At 32.8% G+C, this 15,040-nt stretch overlaps 1 protein-coding gene across 1 annotated transcript in view; it reads left to right on the forward strand.

The window, feature by feature from the left end:
* Nucleotides 1–789, forward strand: part of LOC127711129 (uncharacterized) — a 36,692-nt gene extending 35,903 nt beyond the window's left edge. Inside the window, exon 13 of the mRNA XM_052217079.1 lies at nucleotides 640–789. Coding sequence (XP_052073039.1) covers nucleotides 640–724 — 85 coding nt within the window. The 3' untranslated portion in view covers nucleotides 725–789. The remainder of the gene's footprint in view (nucleotides 1–639) is intronic.
* Nucleotides 790–15,040: the final 14,251 nt, after the last annotated feature.

Consider the following 15,040-nt stretch of genomic DNA (forward strand, 5'->3'; position numbering starts at 1 on the left):
CGAAGTAGGCCCATTGTTGCTTTTCTTTGACAAACTTTGGAAACTGCATATAAATAGTACTTTCTGGTAGATATTCAATATAAAAGCATCTTTTTTTCGGTGGAATGTGATGTTTGTGGTTGATGTGGTTGGTTGTACTGTTGAAAATGTTGTTTAGTTTCTTTTATCCTTTTTATTTTTTTTTTTATCGGACATAATTGCTTATTACGATGATATTACTTTATTTTTCTAAATTGAATCAAAATTGTCCGCCCTGCCAGCATAACCTAGTGTATAACACAAATACATGTCAATTAGCATTTACACTGCGATGGTCTTCTTTCCTTTCCTGTTTAACCCAGTCTCTCGGTATTTGGCTGGGTTTGTCTTGCTGAATTTTAGTTTTTGCACATAATGTTTTTTGACTGCTGTTTTTTTTTCTCTTATGAACATAATACACAATAACAGTAAATTCATTGGAAAGAAGAGTGAATAATAAATCTAAGTGTAAATAGTTTGTCAAAATTATTTTATTTTGGAGAGTTTGTTTTTGAATAGAAAAGCACACACAGATTACAAATATAATAAAAAACTTAAAAAGACAAAATTATAATATTTTTGTTGCCATTGCTTCATGATACGAATATTTTTATTTTTCAGTAGCCACCTTTGTAGCTGCAATAGCAGTAGAGATATAACAAATGAACTCTATTATCATGTAGATGGACAAACTTCCAATAGATAGAATGATTATCCTTATCCATGTCAGCATAGTCTGTGATATTTTAATAAATTAAATACCAAAAACTACATTTTGTGGTATCTGATTATCTCATTTGAGTAGATCAAAGATAAAAGGCCAGTTAAGAGATAATATGCAGAAAACACACATTCATAAGGAAAAATAATTTACAGTAAAATATTTAAAAGTAAAGATATATGATAAAAAAAAACATGCTAGAAAATTAGATGAGAGCTTATAGCTCCTCAGATCTTGTAACTAGACAAGATTTTAGAATACTTATAAGCATGTCAGGTTATTTACATATATTATCAGTAAAATAAAATCAAAATGATTTAATTTCAAAGAAAAATAAATTGCAAATTGCAATTGTAGGTTCAGATAACTCAAAAAGAACAATTAATACTATAAACTTCATATTGGCTCAAAAAGGACAAATATGCAAAAGTTGACAAATACAAAAAGACTTAAGTGGCCGTTCCTACTCATGAACTTCGTCAGTGGACATCATATGTCATATCTGAATGTTTTTTATTGCTTGGTGGAATTGGGTGTAGATGCAAGATCCTTGATAATTTCTTTAGTATAATTAATTTACAATTTTTGTAGACTTGGGCCTTTTAAGATCCTGACATATTATATAGACATCTGTCTGTTGTTCAAGGTTGTATACTGACCTTCAGATTAGTTTTATTTTTTTATATTTGTGTCCTAGTGTTGCTGTCTAATGACTGCTGCCGTACATCTTAATTTATTTATTTTAATAAGGACATATTTACAAAGAGAGTAAAAAACCAAACCATGAATGTCAATTGCAGTTTCTGAAGTGTCTTTCAGCATAGACCTGTTTGATTGGGTTGGACTGTTAAGTTATAGAATCACTGATTGGGGCCTGGCAAGAAAGAACATACAAGAAAGTAGTACATATTTTAAACAAAATAGTTCATATGCAAAGCTATAACTTTGTCAATAAGTAAAATATTTGGGTAATTTTGGTATCAAATGAAAGCTTAAGGACTTGGGATAACTGTAGAACTCTTGTTTTTAGTAATGAAAAAAATATATGGAATTATAATAGGAAGGCTCATTTACCCTATTGTTCAGATCAGAAGTACCTGTTTTTGTACTACCAAACTTCCGGGAACCAGTGCGCTCTAATATGCAATTAAAGGTGTGTTAAATATTTCAGTACAAGTCAGGATAAGTTGTAGTTTTGACATGAAATTACTGCCACTTTATTTGAACTTAACACAGAGCAGCCATTATTGCTTGAAATTGCAGAATTTAACAAAAAAAGCAATGGGACTATGAATTAATGGTTTTATTCCTTACGACAAAGACTTATCGGAATTCCAATGGGGACTAACTGTGCACCACTTATTGCGGACCTGTTTTTGTATTGTTATGAGTTATAATTTATGACTAAAATCAGCAAAGACCCATCGAAACAACATCTGATACAAAAATTTAACAATACTTTTAGATATTTGGATGATATATTGGCTCTCAATAATGACGACTTCAGTATGTATACTAAAGAAATTTATCCTGTTGAACTTACTTGAAATAAAGCTAATACTAACAATGACCACTGTCCTTTCCTCGATCTTGATATCTATATCATTAACGGGAAGCTTAATACAAAAATTTATGATAAAAGAGATGATTTTTCATTTCCTATCGTTAATTATCCATTTTTAGATGGTGACGTTCCCTTGTCAACATCTTATGGTGTTTATATATCTCAACTTGTACGATTCGCTCGTGTATGTAACAACGTATTAGATTTTAGCGAGAGAAATTTATGCATTACTGAAAAATTATTACACCAGGGTTTTCGATATCATAAACTAGTCAAAACATTTACTAAATTTTATCATCGGTATAAGGACATCATTCGTAAATATAACTCAACATGCAGACATCTTATACGTTCGGGTATTTCACATCCAATCTTTTATGGTAATATTCTTTACAAAGCACAAAAATGTCAGTATTCACCTCAAAAGCTAACAAAACCTTTAAACAGACTTATTAAGAAGGGATATAGTTACGATACTGTTGTCAAGTCATTAAAGATTGCATATTTTGGCTTTAATATTGATTTAATTATAGGGTCTTTGCATCGGAATTAAACACATTTATTCTAAAACCAGTTGTTGGCATGACACGGGTTATGTTCTTCTCATATATTTTATGACGGTATAATACTAAACCCCTAACAGGAGGGATTGTGCCTGATATTCATATGTGGTGAAGACATAATCTTTCAATCAGTTTAATTGAGGTCTGGAGCTGGCATGTCAGTAACTGCTAGTAGTCTGTTGTTATTTATGTATTATTGTCAGTTTGTTTATTTTCTTTTGTTTCTATTCTGACATTGGACTCGGACTTCTATACTGAGTTTTACTGTGCGTACTGTTGTGCGTTTGTTTTTTCTACATTGGCTAGAGGTATAGGGGAGGGTTGAGATCTCAAAAAACATGTTTAACCCCGCCGCATTTTTGCGCCTGTCCCAAGTCAGGAGCATCTGGCCTCTGTCAGTCTTGTATCATTTTTAATTTTATTTTCCTGTGTATAATTTGGAGTTTAGTATGACGTCCATTATCACTGAACTAGTATACATATTTGTTTAGGAGCCAGCTGAAGGACGCCTCCGGGTGCGGGAGTTTCTCGCTGCATTGAAGACCCATTGGTGGCCTTCGGCTGTTGTCTGCTCTATGGTCGGGTTGTTGTCTCTTTGACACATTCCCCATTTCCATTCTCAATTTTATTATTACTATTTATGCTTGTATATTTCCTTGCCAACTCCAGGAGATCTGTTACAGGCTATATACTATGTCCATCTCAAATGGAGAATTGAATCAATGATCTTATGCTAATGATCATTAACATAAGTAAACAATGTTCTGAGCTCTTTTGATTATGTGAGGTAAATCTGCAGCCATTTTATCATGGTATAGTTGAATAACCATGAATAATATTTTCGGTGAACAATGTTATAATTAAAAATATTTTGGAGTAAAAAGTTAGATTTAAAAAAAAATTCAGACAGTATGAAGAAGAAAAACATTCATACTGTTCTGCAGGGATGCAGTTGCCTGTGATGACTTACACAACTATGTACTCGTGGTTTAATTGTTGTTTGCTTAACGTGGTTCTTCAACCTCGTGCTTTATTTGGCCCTTTTTTTACTTTTTTGATTCGTACGTCACTGATGGATCATTTGAAGACGAAAGGCACGTCTGGCGTACAAAATTTTAATGCTAGTATCTATGATGAGTTTATTTACAATTGGTTTGTAGCATTAATGTACGTACGGTATTGATGTAAGCAATGCCTCACTTATTTAGAAACACATGTATCGACTTTCTCGTTGACAGTTCAATTTATAGGGACAGACAATATATTCATATATATACATAATTACTCTAAATATCAGCACAACAATGTTAAATCTGCAAATTTGCGGAAGCAAATTTTTGTTCTTCCATAGCCGGGATTCGAACTCATGCTAATGAGATATTGAGACAACACCGCCTGCACTGTGTCCAGCGCTCTAGACCACTCGGCCACCTAGACTGAACTTCAAATTCAGCTATCGGTGGCCGAGTGTTACCTTTCCTCGTCAGTAGAATCCAGAGTTGTAGCACAGTACATGATATATTAGGCAGATAGATGGAATTGATTGCAGATTAGCTAAACTATCTATCATAAAGGATCGTAAGATACAGTCACAGAAATAATTATTTTATAAGTACGTCTAAACAAGTGACAACTCTACGATATATATATATATATATTACAAGGTAAGTCTTAGAATAGTGCATGGTAGTCTCCCTTTTCTTTTTTGCCTAAGTCATATTTAAAATATTCTGTAATAACAGGTAAAAGGTTAAGTTTCAAGCGCAGAATGCTGTTTTATTTATATGATCGTAGATCGTAATGATAAGGGTAGGAATATTTATGTTCGCACTTTTGATTCATTGGTATACTTACAGGTAATCTTCATAAAGAGAGGTTGGACAGCTTTCCAAACACCTGATGCATGTCTTTTTATGGTAAAGGTTATCTTTTTGATGTAAAACTGTTCAAGCTTTACTTTTCAGAAATTAATGTGATAAAATATTAAGACTGCGTCAGGCGTACATAAACTTAGATAGGATCAATGTTGATCCTTTGAAATAGCGTATTCTCAAAAAAGACCAATTTAACACCGTAGTAAGGTCTTTTATGAGTAGCCGTTCGTGTCATTGGCGGTATTAACATACCGTATGAAATGTTCAACACGTTGGTTTTTACTTTCAACGCGTTGGTTTTCACTTTCAAGGCGTTGGTTTTTACTTCGGACTATTTGAGGTATCCCCGAGCCTTGTGCAGGATATCATGGTAGTTTTAAATATTTTTATAAAAATAAATAAACATTTTTGCGGACTACCGTAGGTATGCCCGAGCCTTGTGCATGATATCATGGTAGTTTTAAATATTTTTATAAAAATAGATAATAATTTTTGCGGACTACTTGAGGTATGCCCGAGCCTTGTGCAGGATATTTTTCTTAGTTTTAAATTTTCCCGAAATTCAATAAATTTATCGTTTGTTAATACATGTATGTTTGATAATCGTTTACATGCATTACCTTTCAGCTATTCTTATAGGTAAAATAATTTCTATAACATAATTTTGCTTTCTTATACTTTAAAACATTGACGTAGTTTTTGATTGTGATCTGTACATTTAAAGTTTGAATTATGCTACAGAATCAGTATTAGGTTATACATAAATTTGAGATTTGAATTAAACGCTACTTTGACTTGTATTCTCTACTAGATGTCCTTTGATCATAATTGGATTGATGAAGCCAGTAATCTAATTACAATAAACTGATATAATTAGATTAGTCTGGACAAGTTGAACATTTGGAACACTGGTCAGGTCAAGTTTTTTTCTAGTTTTTTTATTTGATAAAATGCATGATTCAATCTTAATGTTTTTATACATTAGAAGCAAATCCTATTACATATACATAGGTATATAGTCATTTTTCCTGGGCATGATAACGGTCAGGACACAGTCATTGTTAGTCAGGTCAAATTTTTTACCCGAAAAAAATATATTTTCCCCGATTTTTTTTAGTAATATCTTTTTAATTATGGTTCAAAATTAGATTTTTTTTAACATAAAATAACAAAGAAATAAGAACTTTGCATCGGTCAGGTCATTGTCGATGTTGGTCAGGTCATTGTCAACGTTGGTCAGGTCACGTTTTCGCAAGCTTTTAATATTTTCTTTTCGTTGTTTTTTTCATGGATTTATGTATTAAATAATAACATCTTCTTATATTTCAAATTTGAGATAATTCCTTTGAGAAATAAAAAAGTTATTAGCATTTCTCATTTGATCGTGTCATTGTCCTGTCATTGTCCTGTCATATCGGTCCAGTCATTTGTGTAACTTATATTAAGATAATACTTTGTAAGAAACGTTTTGATTGGTTGACAAAAGTGCAAAACTGACGGTATAGAATTGAAAACCAACGCGTTGGTTTTTCATACCGTATGAATTACGAATCAACGCGTTAGTTTTTACAATCAACGCGTTGAAAATGATAATCAACGCGTTGAAAGTGAAAACACCAACGCGTTGGAAGTAAAAACCAACGCGTTGAAAGTGAAAACCAACGCGTTGAAAGTAAAAAACCAACGCGTTGAACTTTTCATACGGTATGTTTATACCGCCAATGACACGAACGGCCATTCATAGTTTTTGAACATCGTTTTTATCGATACTTACATTGATTTGGTTTTGAATTTTCGGTTTAGGTCCTGTTTGTTTATATAGCCCCTAACGTCTCCGCGTATTTACTCATCCCTGGTTTTTTTAATGTCTATCTTTGAGTGTCCTGATTAAGGTAAATCCAGAATAGCGTTTCGGATGCCCCAAATTTATAAAGTGTTTATTTCATTTTAAACTTAATATGTATTGCCATACATTTATGAAAACTTATAGTCCTACATCCTGTCGAATTTATGTACTTTTATTTTGTGCATTGCACAAGGTCGTGTTTTTCTCAATCTGTTTATGACTTCTTTACACTGAACCCTTAAATGGTTACTGATTCATGCTTAAGTCTGGTAGAACATGATTTATTTATTAGATTTTATTGGCTTTCAGTACATTAGAATACTCTTAAGATCGGTACTTTGTATCTTTTGTCTTTATGTCCGTTTGAGGGGAGCGTTGAGCACTCACGAACATGTTTCACACGCCATATTCTATTTGTGCATGTCTCTGGTCAGGGGTATATTATTCAGTAGTTGTCGTTGGTTTCTATGTGTGTGTGTCATATTTGTTTGTCGTTAATTGTTCTGTCATAAATCAGGCCGTGGGTTTGTTTGTTTTATTTTTTTCACCATTTGTCATGTCAGGGCCTTTAATAGTCGACTATATGGTGAGTGATGCTCATTATTAAAAGATACCAAATGACATAGGGGGTTAGCAGCTGTAGGCTAGGTCACTGTACGGCCATCAACAGTGAACAAAACCCATACCACAAAGCAAGCTATAAAAGGCCCGAAATGACAAATGTGAAACAATTTAATCTAGTAAACCAACGGCCGGATTTGTGTATAAAAACAATAAACGAAAAAGCAAATATGATAAACAGAAACAAAAGACAACCACTGAATTACAAGCTCTTGACTCGGGACAAGCACATACAGAATGTCGCGGGTTAAACATGTTTGCGGGCACGCCAACCCTCTCTTAACCTGGGACAGTGGTGTAACAACACAACATAAGAACAAACTATAAAAATCAGTTAAAAATGGCTTAATTCATCAGATCGATGAAATGCACAAAATGAACTAACAAAAACAAAAGACACAAAGTACAGATCTAAGTGTACTCGCAGTAACTGAAAGCTAGTTCAAAGCCAATAACAACTAACTACTAACTAAAAAAATATGTATCTAAGACTAAAATATCAATTACTACACATCCAATTTCCAATGGATATAGTGAAAAGACGTCATTAACAGTATTAGAAAACTGTGACCTTGTGAAATGCTAAAATATAGGTATCGACAGATTGTAGGACCGTTTGATTGCCTGTTGTCGAATATCTTTTGTCAAAGAAAACCACAAAACGTTTAACTCATAACATCAATCCCGCTACTTATCTTGATTGTGTTACCACTGAATGCAACTTATTACTGGATTTCGGACAGTGACCATATTTGTTAATTTCTAATTTAAAGTCACGTTGCCATAGCATCAATTGAATGGACTATATAAACAATTTTCAGGCTACAAAAACAAGGCGTGAATTTTGAAAATCATTGGTGTCAGTCGAATCCGGCCTGCCTCTCCATCGGCAGTAATTCTATATACATTGTACCATCAAAGGCATTGTTCCAAGCTTGTTTTCTCCGAAATGTTAAGTTCCAGAACCAGCTCTCACAGAAGTCATTCGTCTGTTAAGAGTATGGATTCAGAAAGAATCACTCACTCTGCAAACCAACCTTCTATATAACAGGAACATGGATATAAACATCATATAATTTCATTACAATAATTACGCTTTTCGGAGTTCCCCGGTTTTTGGTAAGGTTCGTGTTATTCAACCTTTAATTTTCTGTGTAATGTTTTGTTAATGTTGTTTGTCTTTGCGGTGGTTTTATTTTTTGTTATTGTGTTGTCGGTTTTTATTGAATTTAAAGCTTTTGTTTCCCCTCTTTGTATCTTCTCTCCGATTGAAGTACGCTCGCTCTTTTACCGAAAATGCTGATGGGAGGAGGAGTATTTTATTACATGAATATATCAGCTTCGTACTTTGTTTGGGCCATTTTTTAAACTTTTTTTATTTGAGCGTGACTGATGAGTCTTTAGGAGACGAAACGCGCGTCTGTCGTACTAAATTTTAATCCTGGTATCTATGATGAATTTAATTGTATATATATATATTCCCTTTTGTTAATTTTCCTTTTTAGACGGCGATGTTCCTTTGGCTCCATCATACGGTGTTTATATATCCCAACTCGTTCGTTATGCCTGTGTGTGTAGTGATGTCATAGATTTTAACGAACGTAATCAATGCATCACTGGTAAATCATTAAGTCAGGGATTTCGTTACCATAAATTACGTTAAACGTTTACTAAATTCTTTCATAGATACAAAGATTTGATTAGTAAATTTGGCTGTACCTGTAGAAAACTGATTAAAAACGGTATTTCACATCCTAAATTTTAAGGTAATATTGTACTTAAAGCGAGGAAATCACTATGTGATCCGTGTAAACTCATCGAACCTTTAAACAAACTTATTAGTAAAGGTTATCTTACCAATGTTGTAATTAGATCTTTGAATATAGTTTACATTGCCACTAATATCGATTTTGTCATCAGCAAATTAAAACATAACTAAATATGTATTCTTTTCAAACGGGATGTATAAAGACACACCCATGTTCATTTTGATCTATAAAGATGTAAACTCCTAACTATCCTACTGCCTGTCGATACATTTATTTTTTGGCATTGCACAAGTCATATCTTCTTTGACTGTCCATGACGTTAAGATACTAAATCCCTGGGATGTGTTTTAGTTAATTCTAACCTCTGATGCATGATTTTTTGTTATTAATTGTTTTTGGCTTTTAACTAGCTATCAGTAACTGCGAGTACTCTCAAATGGTACTTTCTTGTTTATTTGACCTGTTGATACTAATTGATTAGTGTTTGGTATTACTATAAATTTTCACTTCTTCGTACTATGAACATCAAAATTATTTATTTTGTAAAAATATTTCCTTTCTCTATTTGAACTGTCCAAGTATACCTAACAACAAAATTATTTTCATTTACCTGTGTTTAAAGTAATTGCAAATGGCTGATATTTTTGTTCAAGCATATTGTTTTTCTTAAATTGTTTAACATTTCACATGTTACTTTAATTATTCTCCCCTTAGTTTAGTTATTTTGTGTTTACATTGTATCATAGATCAAATTTATTTGTTCAGTGTATGTTCACTGGTGTTAATATGTCTTTTGATTGAGTTAAGCCTTTTCAATTGATATTTTATAGTGTGTCTTTCTATGTTGTGATGTTACACTATTGTTTCAGTTAAGGGTGAAGGTTTGGTACTATTAAAACGTTTATTGTTTGCACCTGTCCTAAGTCAGGAGTCTTATGTTCAGTAGTTGTCGTTTGTTGATGTGGTTCATAAGTGTTTCTCGTTTTTTATATAGATTAGACCGATGGTTTTCCCATTTGAATGGTTTTACACTAGCAATTTTAGGGGCCCTTTATAGCTTGCTGTTCGGTGTGAGCCAAGCCTCCGTGTTGAAGACCGTACTTTGACGTATAATGGATTACTCTTATAAATTTTGACTTGGATGGAGAGTTATCTCATTGGCACTCATACCACATCTTCTTATATCTATAACTTAACTAAAGGAAAACAATTGTCGTGTTCTAGACTGTCTTTTGATATTTTTGTAAATAGCATTTGCATATAGCCTATAGGTGAACACGGTAACACGGATAGGCATGTAATTAGTATGTATACTCTTGCTGATAACTATATATAGTTCTTCCTATTCTGTCACATGGGCTGTATTTTCTTTCTGTGAAACGTAAAGCACCAGCTTATTATTTGATCTTTTTGTTAATGTAAGTGAGTGCCTTCATTAAATCTATGATATAAATTGGTCATATTAGAAAATAAACTGATATTTGAATTTCAAATGTTTCATTTTAATTTAAGTAATACATTTTTTTTGTCCAGATATAAGCTGGAATAGGATAGTAGCGACTGTGTCAAAATAAAACTTAAATATGAAAAATTCACACAGGTTAACACAAGACAAGGACAGCTACATAATAGCTCAGAGTGTCTATTATCATTCGTGAAATCATACGCATATGAAAACAATAAATACCTTGAAAACTTAGGATAAGCCTAACCAAACTTCCATTTAAACGAGAGTTGTATAAGGTAACTAGGAAAGGATACAATGTTATTAGAAATCTCAAATATTTGAAATGATGTTTACCTTATTAGAATTAACTGCTAACAAATTATTTAAAATCTAAAAATGCCTCATCATGCTCTTGTGACTTTCGAGTGACGTAAAAAATCCAAGAATGTTTAAATGAAACGCGAATAACGCGCACAAATTCTAATCATGAACATATATATCTGCCATCTGAATAAACTGCAATGGCTGGGTTTTGATTTTGATAATGTAATAAGGTGGTCATAAGAAGGGGACGCCTGTTAGTTGCGATAACTATAACTGTAATGTACAGATTACTGTGTTATAGTAAACACAGCTATTAGCTTAAGACTCTTCTTCATGTTGTAACCATGAACATGAATCTTTGAATTTTACCAGATTTCTCTACGAGGTTAGGTTGCAAGAGTGCGCTCTACAGCCTCGATTTCTTTAAGTTGTGACCCTGATCATTGACATCTGACTTAGAAATTAAATATAATTCAAACCTTGTCAAAGTCAGTAAAGGACGAAATCCTATAAAGCATGAACAAATCTGCCATTCCAAATTGCAGCATGCCTTATGGTGTCATTTTAGTTGACTATCTTCATTTTCAGTCACGTAACAAATGACATCATATATAATGGATACCTTCTTCTCAATAAATAACAAACGTTTTAGTCAGCAAACACCTTCTAATATATTATTTATAAGTATAATGTTCAAATTCATTCCAAGTCCAAAAATCTTACTATAACCTTAGTTGACTTTAGATTTCATTGAGTAGTTAAGATGGATGAGGGTTGAGATTTGAAAAAAAACTTCTTAACCTTGCGCCATTTTCATGTGCCTGTCCCAAATTACGAACTCTTTTCGGGGCTGTCTTTTGCTATATTTGAATAAGCTTTGTCCTTTAGTGAATTAGATGTTGATGGTTGATCTTTGATAATCACTGTTAAATATAATCTCCTCTTTTTATAGCCTTTAGGCGATTTAGAACTTGACATATTTATAGACATCTGGGTCAATATCCTTAATGCGCCTCAAAGCGAGGATGTCAACTATAATAGAAATACATAAAACCTGTATGCAAACATAAACTAAAAGAACTAGCAAAGGAATTTGTTTTTGTCCCGGCCGATAAAGCTGCTAATAATATTATTATTGTTTGACGTAAATTTTACACTGAGGTTCTGAAAAAGGAAATCGCCAATTCACCAACATTCCAACTGACTCCATTTTCAGAAAACGACATCTGTAACAAACATAAACTTTTAGCTACCGCTTTACAAGCAGAACCAAATACAATGAAAGTCCCAACTATGTATTGGCTTCCGAAGCTACACAAAACACCTTACAAATATAGATTCATTTCGTCTTCAAGCCATTGTTCCACTACTAAATTGTCTATTCTTCTTACCAGTACACTTGGTGCAATCAAAAACCTGATAATAAATTGTTCAAATAAGGCCTTCGAAAATCGTGGAATTAGTTACTTTTGGAGTGTCAAGAACTCGTTTGAAGTACTTGATAAATTGCTTGCATATATTGGTGATTTTGAATCTGTTCAAAGTTTTGATTTTTCTACCCTATATACCACATTGCCTCACATTCTCATTAAGAAAAAATTCACACACCTAATTAAATGGGCATTTAAAAAGTCAGAATGTGAATATATATGTTCAAACTCTTTTAGGTCATTTTTTAGTAGCAATAAACAAAAAAACTATGTCAATTGGACATGCTTTGATACTATATATGCCCTTGAATTTTTACTAGATAACATTTTTGTTCGCTTTGGAGATTCCGTATATCGTCAGGTTATCGGAGTTCCAATGGGGACTAACTGTGCACCACTTATTGCGGACCTTTTTTTGTATTGCTATGAGTTACAATTTATGACAAAAATCAGTAAAGACCCATCGAAACAACATCTGATACACAAATTTAATAATACTTTTAGATATTTGGATGATATTTTGGCTCTCAATAATGACGACTTCAGTATGTATACTAAAGAAATTTATCCTGTTGAACTTACTTTAAATAAAACTAATACTAACAATGACCACTGCCCTTTCCTCGATCTTGATATCTATATCATTAACGGAAAGCTTAATACTAAAATATATGATAAAAGAGATGATTTTTCATTTCCTATCGTTAATTATCCATTTTTAGATGGTGACGTTCCCTTGTCACCATCTTACGGTGTTTATATATCTCAACTTGTACGATTCGCTCGTGTATGTAACAATGTTTTAGATTTTAACGAGAGAAATTTATGTATTACTGAAAAATTATTGCACCAAGGTTTTCGATATCACAAACTAGTCAAAACATTTACTAAATTTTATCATCGGTATAAGGACATCATTCGTAAATATAGCTCAACATGCAGACTTCTTATACGTTCAGGTATTTCACATCCAATTTTTTATGGAAATATTCTTTATAAAGCACAAACATGTCAGTATTCACCTCTGAAACTAACAAAACCTTTAAATAGACTTATTAAGAAGGGATATAGTTACGATACTGTTGTCAGGTCATTAAAGATTGCATATTTTGGCGTTAATATTGATTCACTTATAGGGTCTTTGCATCGGCACTAAACACATTTATTTAAAAACCAGTTGTTGGCATGACACGGGTTATGTTCTTCTCATATATGTTATGATGGTATGATACTAAACCCCTAACGGGAAGGATTGTGCATGATATTCATATGATGAAGACATAATCTTTCAATCAGTTTAATTGAAGTCTGGAGCTGGCATGTCAGTTAACTGCTAGTAGTCTGTTGTTATTTATGTATTATTGTCATTTTGTTTATTTTCTTTGGTTACATCTTCTGACATCAGACTCGGACTTCTCTTGAACTGAATTTTAATGTGCGTATTGTTATGCGTTTACTTTTCTACATTGGCTAGAGATATAGGGGGAGGGTTGAGATCTCATAAACATGTTTAACCCCGCCGCATGTTTGCGCCTGTCCCAAGTCAGGAGCCTCTAGCCTTTGTTAGTCTTGTATTATTTTTAATTTTAGTTTCTTGTGTACAATTTGGAGTTTAGTATGGCGTTCATTATCACTGAACTAGTATATATATTTGTTTAGGGGCCAGCTGAAGGACGCCTTCGGGTGCGGGAATTTCTCGCTGCATTGAAGACCTGTTGGTGGCCTTCTGCTGTTGTCTGTTCTGTGGTCGGGTTGTTGTCTCTTTGACACATTCCCCATTTCCATTCTCAATTTTATTGATATTGGACAGGACAGTATTTATTGTAATTGACTGAGCTTAACCATTTGTATATTTTAAGGGTAGTAGACTGTGCAATTGAGATGTAAAAACTTTGAAGTTATTAAAAGTTTGTAAATAACTGAATTTCCACAGAATTTAACTGTGGAAAACATGGACTTTTCACTTGCTGAAGCGGTATCACATGGGGCCTTTCGGGATTTCACAGTTTGTCAACTATAATAGAAATACATAAAACCTGTATGCATTGATATTGGACAGGACAGTATTTATTGTAATTGACTGAGCTTAACCATTTGTATATTTTAAGGGTAGTAGACTGTACAATTGAGATGTAAAAACTTTGAAGTTATTAAAAGTTTGTAAATAACTGAATTTCCACAGAATTTAACTGTGGAAAACATGGACTTTTCACTTGCTGAAGCGGTATCACATGGGGCCTTTCGGGATTTCACAGTTTGTAAAAATGTAATCCTACTTTGTACCCCCAAATTTAGATTATTAAAATTGTTGGAGACGAAACTGTATAACTTTGATATATTTGTCTAAAAAATCAGAAAAAAGGAATCATTTAGAGAACTAAGTATACATTTCCGATATTTATGAGTTCATGATTCATGGCTAGTACTTTTTTTCTCTGAAAGTATTTTTTAGTAATAACATCTATTTTTAACGTTACCCATGAAAAGAATTTTGAAAAAGAAAGAATTGTGATTGTGGGATAAATAGGATTTATTTATTTCGTTAATTCATTCTAATGTATATATCATTCATGATAATAGATAATAATTGTTTACTTTTATATATTTTGACTTGGATGAAGAGTTGCCTCATTGACACTCATACCACATCTTCTTATATCTAAGTAAAGATGAAACCAATTCGATAGCTGGTACGAATCATGTGGTGACGTCTTAACACTGAAGCCTGATTAGTCGATTCCTCAGATATTTTTACAATCATTAATCCATATGCTTTTCACATATTGAGAAGCTAACATTGCGTCATCATTGATTCTTTTCTAAGGTTAGTTTTATTTTTCTCTACTTATTTTTATAAGCAGTG

Source organism: Mytilus californianus, unplaced genomic scaffold (assembly GCF_021869535.1).
Source record: "Mytilus californianus isolate M0D057914Y unplaced genomic scaffold, xbMytCali1.0.p SCAF_8, whole genome shotgun sequence".
NCBI lineage: Eukaryota > Metazoa > Mollusca > Bivalvia > Mytilida > Mytilidae > Mytilus > Mytilus californianus.